The 9044-nt window shown below is 69.3% G+C and overlaps 1 protein-coding gene across 1 annotated transcript; it reads right to left on the reverse strand.

The window, feature by feature from the left end:
* Positions 1–5585: 5585 nt before the first annotated feature.
* On the reverse strand, positions 5586–8804 carry PIM3 (Pim-3 proto-oncogene, serine/threonine kinase). Its single transcript, XM_045834866.1, has 6 exons — positions 8439–8804; positions 8216–8325; positions 8076–8126; positions 7620–7989; positions 6769–6945; positions 5586–6681 (listed from the first exon to the last, which is right to left on the reverse strand). Exons 1-6 carry the CDS (start codon positions 8521–8523, stop codon positions 6494–6496), a joined length of 981 nt encoding a protein of 326 aa, XP_045690822.1. The 5' UTR covers positions 8524–8804; the 3' UTR covers positions 5586–6493.
* Positions 8805–9044: the final 240 nt, after the last annotated feature.

Here is a 9044-nt window from a genome sequence, read left to right on the forward strand (position 1 = left end):
GGGCTGGGGAAGGCCCCCCATGGGACCTGGGGTCTGTGGGCCTGGAGTGAGAGAACCATCAGGTGCCTCCTCTGTGGGCCTGGCTCCCTCTCCAAGACTGGTGCCGCAGCCCCGGCCGGCGGCTGGCTCAGGGCGCCCACAACTAATCCGGCCATCGGGGAGCAGTGGCCACCGGAGGCAGCCATGCGTGGGGTCAGGTGCCCAGCTGAGGGAGTGGCTGGCTCACTCGTAGGTGCTGAGGACAGGGACAGCATGTCCCAGAAGCTGGGCCAAGGTGCAGGGCCAGGGAGGCCAGTGGACCACAGCGCTGAGTCCTCAGGTGACCCCAGGCCCCAGGCTCTGCCCTGGCCACAGGGCAAGAGGCCTGCTCAGGCCCGGGACGGCCAGCTGGTGGGGCCTGCTCTCACCGACCAGGCTGGGGGCGGGGGAGGAAGGGGCCTCACTGTGCCCCGCCCCGGGGAGGCACCACATGCATGGTGTCCTTGGGGCTCCATCCCTCCTTGGATCCAAATGACCTTCTACCTCCCAAACTTTGCAGACTGCTGCCCCTGGCCTTGGAGGACCCCTCTGGGCCTGGGCATGGAACCCCTCACCAGGCTCTGGCCCCAGGTTGGCCTTCGCCGGAACGCCACATCACGCTACCCCTCCTTTCAGACACGTCCTCTGGCCTGTCCACCACCCTCAGGACCCCTCCTCAATCCAGAGATGCCCACCTTCTCTCTGTGCCTGCCCTTGGTCCCAAAAAACCCCTTGGGCCCAACGCCTATGGTCCTCCGGGAGCCCCGTCTCCTGTGCGTGTCCTGACACCCTCCTGGTGGCTCCCCCCCCAACTGGGCTCAGGGAGAGCCCAGGGAAGCTCTCGGACCCCCTCTGGGGCTGCACTCCCGCAGGGCGAGCCCCCGGGGGTCTCTCTGGCCCTTTGAGCTGGAGTGGGGGAGGCTTGCCGAGCAGACCAGATGGGGACCAGGACTGCAGCCTGCAGTGGGCCCCGCCCTGGGGTGCTCCACCGGGTTGGGGTGTGGCCCTTCTGCATGTGCTTCCTCGAATAACATAGGGGTGCCTCTGTGGGGACCTGGGGGCAGGCAAGCTGTGGGACAAACCCCAGCCCAGGTACATGTCTCCAAGACCCGGGGCCTCTCTGCCCTGCCCCACACCATGAGGTCAGGACGGCCGGATGTTCCAAGGACTGCACAATGCCCGCAGCCCAGGATTCCTGACCTGTCTCCGGTCATCCTGGTCACTGCTCCCCGGGACCCAGGGCACCTGCACCAGAGAGGCCTCACTGCCCAGCTCCGTCCCCACAGCCCAGGCCCTGGGGGGCCTCCCTCCAGGCACAAGGAGTGGGGCAGACGGCCCCCGGTAGGGGGTGTGCTGGATACTCTGGTGCCAGCACCTCTCGTCCCCAACAACACCCCCCCCCACACACACACACACAGCCAGAGGGGCTGGCGACTCACTCAGTCGCCCTGCGTTCCTGGGTGAGGAGCCCAAGGCACCCAGCTCAGCGGCAGCACCTGCTGGGGCGGGGGGTGGAGGGCAGGGAAGCCTGGGGACCTCAGGCCAGGTGCCGGCCTCCCCTGTGGGTCAGTGGGGCCAGTGGCATTGAGGTCCGATGCCCACTGATGGCCTGTACTTTGGATCCAAGCAGGCCACTTCCTGGCAGGAAGGGGGAAGGGAGGGGCCTGAGGCCAGGTCAGTCAGCACCCCCCTGAGCCCCATGCCAGAAAGATGGGATCCCACCCCAGCACCTTCCTCCTCCCCGGGGCAGGGGTAGACCCCTTCGGTTACTGATGACCATGACCTTGACCTCCGTGGGCCGCCCACAGGGGCCTCCACGGAGCGGGGAAGGGCCCGGGGAGACGCCCCACTGCCTCAGCCATAGCCAGGGGCCAGGGTGCACGGGGCCTCTGTGGGCAGGTGCCAGGCCAGCTGACACCTTCCCAGCCCTGGTGCCGGTGCCGGTGACGGTGACGGCAGCTCACACGGGCAGGCGACGGCCCCTCAGCCCTGCTGTCCAGGCCTCCGCGCTGCCCAACCTGTCCCCTCTTTATTTCCTTTTGGTGCTGCTTTTGCTACAGCACATGGGGCTCTGGGCCAGCTGGGGCCTGGCTGCCTGGAAGGGTGGGTGGGGCTGCCAGGGAGCTCCAGGGGTCACTTCCCTTTTCCGAGAAGCTTTGGCACCCAAAGCATGCCAGGGTTTCGTTTTAGGGGGCCGCATCGGAGAAAAGAAAGTTAGCGAGGCTCCGACAATGGCAGGCCGCTTTCCGATCTGTCCCAGCCTCTCTTCCTGGGAAGCCGGGCCGGCCTAGGGCTGAGGAGGCCAGGAAGGGCAGCCCAGCTGGGAGCAAAGCAATCAGAGGTCAGAGGTCAGGCCATGGCCTGCGCCTCCTGGCAGGGCAGGGGCCAGAGCAGAGAAGATGCGGCCTGGCAGGCAGTGGGGGGCCCACGAGGAGGGGCTGCGGGCCACCCTGGGCCGGGCCGCAGCGTACTCAGGATTCCGGTTCTTTCCGCCGGGACTTTGGGGTTCTGTGCAACCCCAAGGAAAGTCCCTCCGCTCTGGAAGCTGCTCAGACCCAAGCCAGGGGCTCTGAACGAGCCTTGACAGGAAGCTGGCCCAGACGCGGGAAGGCGCAGGGAGCCTGGGGCCAGCCCCAGGGAGCAGGGCCAGGGCCCCGGGCAGAGGGGGCCCCGGCAGCCTCCCGCACCAGGGCGGGTGGGAAGGGAAGGCGCCCGCCCGCCCAGGGACAGCCCGGCGGGGAGCCGGGCAGGCTCCTGGGGCTCAGGCAGCCTCTGCCCTGTGCTGCAGCCTCCGCGCCGCTGGGCTGCTTGAGGGAAGAGCCCCACGCAGCCAGAGGAGCCCCTCTGCACAGCCCCGGGCCCCAGGCTTTGCAGGCAGGGCTGGCTCCAACGAGGATGGATCCTGTGGCCGCACAGGGGTACCTGCAGGCACGGGGCCCCCAGCACACCCCACAAGTGGTGCTGTCCTTGGTGCCCCCACGGCTCTGGGGCCAGGGTGGGGAGAGGGGCCCATGGCAGCTCGGGGGGGGGGGGCCCACCTCTGCAGAGCCTCCTGGGCTGAGAACTGAGGAGTGGGACGGTGGGGGACGGGAGGCTGGCTCACACCCTGCCCCACAGGTGCCAAGTCCAGCAGGGCACCCGCTTGATACACACAGGCCCCGACCCAGAGTGCTGAGGAAGAGGAGGGCACTCTGGGAGCTGCCCAGACCGGGGGGGAGGGCAGCACTGGAGGGAGGGGCCTGAGTACCCCCAGTCGGATCCCACCCAGAAGTCGGGAGGGCTCCCGGGTGGACCAGGGCCTCAAGGAACTGAAGTGGACAGTGGACCGGCTTCCTGTCCTGGGGACAGGGGGACCTTCGGGGTCTGGGAGGGGGTGGTCCTCGAGGCTGGGCCGACCCCTCGGAAGGCCCCAGTAGTTCCGGGTCTGTGTCTGGAGGCGGAGGGCCGGAGGCACCCGGACGTAGGGAAGAGGAGGCTCTGTCTCCTGCGTCTCCACCCACAACCCAGCCTTGAGTCGCCCAGTGGGGCCCGGCCCCCGGCCCTCGTCTCTGGAACCTCAGCAGAGGGGCCAGGGAGGCACCCCCTTCCTGCAGGCCACGCCGCCTCCTGGGCCCGTGGCTGGCACCCCACGCCCACAGCCAGGCCCTGGACACAGCCCGCCCTCCGGGTGGGCCTGGGCCACGAAGAGCCTTCAGCCGGGCCCCTCCAGCTCCCTGGTGTGTGGGCACAGCAATGGGGACCAGAGTCACTCTCTGCCTCTCTGGGCCTCAGTTTCCCCAAGGGCATCCTGGGCAAGAGCCCTTGCCGGGTGGAGCTGGGGCTGGGGTCAGGGCAGACGGCAGTGCCCAAAGGCCCTGGGTGGGGGGAAGGCTGCTCGGGGGGCTGGAGAGCACTGTCCCCCGCTCCCCCCACCCCCCACTGGCCATCTTCCCTCTCTCTCGCCTGCCGGGGGTACTCCGTGGAGGTGGCCCTGGCCTCACACCTGGGCTTGCCTGTGCCCGGCACAGTCCCACGTGGGGTGCTGAGCACTGGCCCCCAGAGCCCCTGCTGGACCCTGCGCCTGCCCTCTGGCCTCAGCTCGTGTCCACCCGGCCACCGGCCCTAACGCACAGGCCTGAGCTTCCTCCCACCCTCAGCGAAACCCCTCCCTGCTCACCTGCCACCCCCCTCACAGCAGGTGCATCCACCTCCAGGCAGGACAGGAGCAGTCCCTTGAGGCCTCGGCTTCTGCATCCCTCGAACCCATCAGTGGTGACCCCCCAGGCCTGTCCATCCCCAGCCAGAGTGGGCAGCACCCACCTCACCTGCACAGGCGTCGCTGGGTGGGGCTCCAGGGCTCAGGCGCCTTGGGCGGGCCTGGCAGGGGGCCGGGGGGCGGCACTTCCCAAACTCCCTGGGCAGAGCCCTGTGCTGCAGGACAGACCTGGGGACACACTGTCCTCCTGAGCCCCCTCAAGCCTGTGGTTAGGTGGCTGCCGGCCTGGGACTGGCTGCCTGGCCACCTCGCCGCCCCGCCTCTGCCGCCCACCTGTGGGGCTGGCTCAGCGTGAAGAAGCGTGTGAGAACTTAGACCGGAGCTAGCTCACCTGACCGCTCCTCCAGCAGGGGCCCCGACCTCTGTGCCCTCGGGGCCGAGGCCGGCCTGCCCACCAGGCTCCTCGCACTTGGGACCAAGTGCGGGTGTCTCAGCAGCCCCCAGGGCCCGACTCAGGGCACCCCCGGAGACCAGCCGAGTGAGCGCCCCAGTGGGTGGACAGGTGGACCAGTGGGCTGATGGAGGACCACTAGGTGGGTGAACGGAGGGCGCCCCACCCCAGCCCTGCCCGTCCAGGTCATTTCCTCCCACTTCCTGCCCCCGCCCTCGGTGTGACTCCGTTCCTCAGCCCGACTGCAGCAGCAGACTGTAGACTCGGGCTCTGCAGACCAGGGGTGTGGCCGGCACCTGGGCCGTGGGACACGGGGACCAGGCCTCGGGGCCCTGCTGGACCCAGACGGCCTCCTGGCAGCCCCAGTGTGAGAGCAGGGCCTTCACGCTCCCACCTGGCCCAGCTGCGCCCTCACACCTGGCCGCAGTTCCCACCGCCGCCTGGGCCCAGCCTCCCTCACTACTGCTCCTGGCCACACCCCCGCTTTCTGCACCTGGAAGGCCTGGCCACGCCCTCCGCCCAGACTCTCCCAGTGGTCAGCAGGGCAGCATGGGCCCTCTGCATGGGCACCCCTGCTCCGCCAGAGCCTGGGCCCTCTCCTCCCTCCACCTGACTGGGCCTCTTCAAGAAGAGGCCGGCGGTTCTCCTGGGCCCAGCCTGACATGGTCCCCAGTCGTGAGATGGCAATGCCAGCCCCGGTGGCCTCGCTCCCTGTCCTTCTCCCGGACAGACACTCCTGCCCACTCTGCCCAGTGTGATGGGGACAGGACGGGGTGGCTGGGAGCCTCACACTGGACCTTCCGGTCTGGAAGGGGGAGCCCAGCCCAGCCCCCTCCTCACAGGAACGGGGCCGGGACTGCCCAGGGACCAGTGGCCCCTTCTCCCACTCGACCCCCCAGCCCCATAAACACACCACATCCGTTACCTACAAAACAATTTAATCGAAATCCCCGTATAAAAAATAGGATTTGCAGACATCTCACTTTTGAACGGAAAGAACCCCGCCCCTGACGCCTGCACACCAGGGCCACAAACACGGCTGCTAAAATAAATTAATGACTTGAGACTCTGCCCCCCACCCCCCAACTTCCAGAGCCAACAAGCGGACTGTACAAGGTCAATAATTTAAAGCCCACCCCTGGGGGGTCACCACCCTTCCACGAGCCACCGGTGGCGCAAGCCCGCCCCTCCGCGGGCGCGGGTTGGGTCGGGCCGAGGCCCTCGCTTGGCCACCGCCCCCCCGCCCCGGGGCCTGGAGGAACGGGACTGTCCAGGAGGGCCCCCCACAAATAAATTAAACAATAAATAGACCTCTGCGGGGGTCACACCATAAATAGACGTTCTCGGGCTCACAGGCGCGCACACAGGCGGCGCGCCGGTGTGGGCGGGGCCTGAACGTTGCATTGCTTGTGCAGACGTGCCCAGACGCACACGGAGGGGTGAGGGCGGGCGCGGGGGTGGACACGGGGACTCTGTGCCCCGGCGAAAGGAGGCCACAGGACACAAGTGCTCTTGGTCCAACTTGGTCAGATGAGGAGGTGCTGGGTGCCCACAGGGCCGCCCTGCGGAAGCACAGGACAGGGACGGTCTCGGCGTCAGGCCCCGCCCCCGACAGGCGGGGCCTGGCCTCGGCCGAGGTCTTTGGACAGACAGAGCTCGAGAGAACCAAGTCCTGTGAGAGCAGCGTTCGAAAAGGCACTCAAAGCAAAGGGAAGGGCCCGGTGCCAGAAGTGAAGGTCACCCGGGGTCAGAGGTCACTGCCTTCTCAAGGAGCAGGCAGCCCTGGTGGGAGAGGTCCCTCGAAGGCTGGGGCAGGCGCAGGTCGCTCCTCACAAGCTCTCACTGCTGGAGGTGGTGCTGGCCCCATCGTCCGCGTCCAGGGAGCAGAGACGAAGGTCACAGTTCTCTGAGGGGCCCCCGTCTGCCCCCAGCATCCAGGGGTGGGTGGAGATTTGGTCCAGCGAGGGCCGCTCCGAGGGCCGCAGGGACAGGCACCACTGAATGAGCTGCTGGCACTCTGGGAGGGAGGGAGGACGGAGGGTCAGGAAGGGGCCAGCTCCTGGGGTCTGTCACCCCCGCAGCCCTCCCAGGCCCCTCTGCACACCTGGGGAGACCCTCCTCCGGAAGAAGAGGCGGCCCCGCAGAATCTCCTCGTCCTGCTCGAAGGGGATGTCCCCGCACACCATGTCATAAAGCAGCACGCCCAGAGACCAGACGGTGGCGGAGCGCCCGTGGTAGCGGTGGTAGCGGATCCACTCCGGGGGGCTGTACACCCGGGTGCCTGGGGAACACGCAGAGTTAGGGCTCCAGCACCAGGCGGAGTGGTCAGCCCCGGACGCGCACACTGAGACCCTGCCCACCCAGTCGATGGCCCCAGAGGCCTGAGCCGGAAGAGGGAGCCAGCCTCCAATCCTGCTAGTCATCAGCCTGGAAAAACCCCGCAGGCGTGGCCTTCCCCTGTGGGGGGAGGAGCCGGTCACATGGGCGCAGGCTCGGGTTTCACAACAAACAGATGTGAGGTGAGGACGGGAGGGGGGACTGCGGGGAGAGGCGGCGGGAGGAGGAGGGAGGACAACGAATGGGCAGGCGGGCGGGGAGCCCCGGCTTCCCCGCGCTCCGCAATGCGGGGATTTCTGCCCGCGCCCCGGCGCTCCCGCGGCACGCACACGGCCCCCGCCCGCGCGCAGGGAAGGCCGGCGCCGCGCCGGCTCCGCCCGCACCAGTGCCCCTGCGCAGACGCACAAGCAGCCACCCCCCGACCCCACAGCCCCCCGGCTCGCCGCAGCGTCAGCCTCGAGCCAGCCCGTCGCCCCCACTGCCACGAACGGGCTCGTGTCCCGGCTCAGCGCCTACGCGAACGTGCCCGAGGCGGCGCGGGCTCAACAGCCACCAGGCCCCCACCGAGGACGTTAGCCACCGGCCGTTGGCAGACCCCGCGGCCCTGCCCGGGCTCACCGTCGAAATCCGTGTACACGGTGTCCTTGAGCAGCGCGCCGGAGCCGAAGTCGATGAGCTTAAGTTCCCCCGAGCGCAGGTCCACCAGAAGGTTCTCGTCCTTGATGTCGCGGTGCACCACCCCGCAGGCGTGGCAGTGGCGCACCGCGGCCAACACCTGCGCGAAGAAGCGGCGCGCCAGGGGCTCGTCCAGGGCGCCGCGCTCCGTGATGAAGTCGAAGAGGTCCTGGGCCGGCTCGGGCCGCTCGAGCACCAGCAAGAAGCCGTCGGGCCGCTCGAACCAGTCCAGCAGGCGGATAACGCCGCGCGCGCCACCCGCCGCGCCCACCTTCCGCAGCAGCACCACTTCGAGGGGCACGGCCGCACCGCCCTGCGGGACACGGCGATCAGCACTCGCGGCCCGCGGCCGCGGCCCCGGCCCCGCCGACAGCCCGCCCTCCCCGGCCCCACACTTACGATGCTGCCCCATTCGGTCACCCGCTCCTTAACCACGTGCTTCACGGCCACCTGAGGGAAAGCAACGGGTCAGGCTTGGGTGGCTGGGACGAAGCGCGCGGTAGGCGAGAAACCCGTATCCTCCCGGCGGCCCAACTCACCGGGAGCCCGTCGGCGATGCGGCTGCCCGCGTAGACCGTGCCGAAGCCGCCGCTGCCCAGAACGGCGCCCACCTGGTACACCTTCTCAAAACTCTCCTTGTCCGCCTTGGCTGTAGGGACCGCGAAGGCACGGTCAGTGCGGCCCGAAGCGCCCCTGGTCCCCCCAGTCCCCGGTGCCTCCGGCCCTCCGACCCGACCCCCGGATCCCCAGCCCCTCGCCTACCCGGCTGCAGGATCTTCACCGGGAGGTGGTCCACGCCGCCCGGCCCGCAGAGGTGCGCCAGCGAGCCAAACTTAGAGAGTAGCATCGCGGGCGGCGGCGGGGCGCGGGCTCTGCACCGCCTGTCGCCGGGCTCGGCTACCCGCGCGGCTGCGGACGCGGGAGGGCGGCCACCCCGGGCCGCGCGGAGCCCCGAGCCCCCGACGGCGGCGGGAGCGGGTGGGCGGGCTCGCGGGAGCACTGGCCCTTGGAGTGATGAGACTCGCGCGGACGAGACCGTCGCGCGGCAAAGCGGCCCCGGTCAAGCCCTTCTGAACCTCGTGGACGCGCAGGAGGCCAAGTGGCTCACACGCCCCGGCCGTCTCGCCCCGGACTTTTGGGCCGCGGCCGCCCGTATCCCTCCGCGGGGGCGGGGCGAGCGAAAAACCCCGCCTCCCTCTGCCGTGTTCCAAGCGGCAGAGATGCCTCCGGGAACCCCCGAAAGGAGCCGCGGCGACTGCGGGGCTAGGCTGGGCGCCATATCCCGGGGTCGATGAGGTCCGATGGCTGGGGGCGCGGCCAGCCTCCCGGGACTAACTCGCCGTAGTAGAGCCGCGGAGGCACACGGAG

This window comes from Phyllostomus hastatus, unplaced genomic scaffold (genome assembly GCF_019186645.2).
Source record: "Phyllostomus hastatus isolate PE091 unplaced genomic scaffold, TTU_PhHast_1.1 phas_contig_198, whole genome shotgun sequence".
Lineage (NCBI taxonomy): Eukaryota > Metazoa > Chordata > Mammalia > Chiroptera > Phyllostomidae > Phyllostomus > Phyllostomus hastatus.

Excerpts from the sequence above, each read along its gene's own strand:
- PIM3 (XM_045834866.1), bottom strand. The coding sequence starts at position 8,523 with ATGCTACTCTCTAAGTTTGGCTCGCTGGCGCACCTCTGCGGGCCGGGC. Across the intron at positions 8,326-8,438 it reads GGTGAAGATCCTGCAGCCGG|CCAAGGCGGACAAGGAGAGT; the intron begins GTAGGCGAGGGG and ends CGGTCCCTACAG. Across the intron at positions 6,682-6,768 it reads CCGGAGGAGGGTCTCCCCAG|AGTGCCAGCAGCTCATTCAG; the intron begins GTGTGCAGAGGG and ends CCTCCCTCCCAG.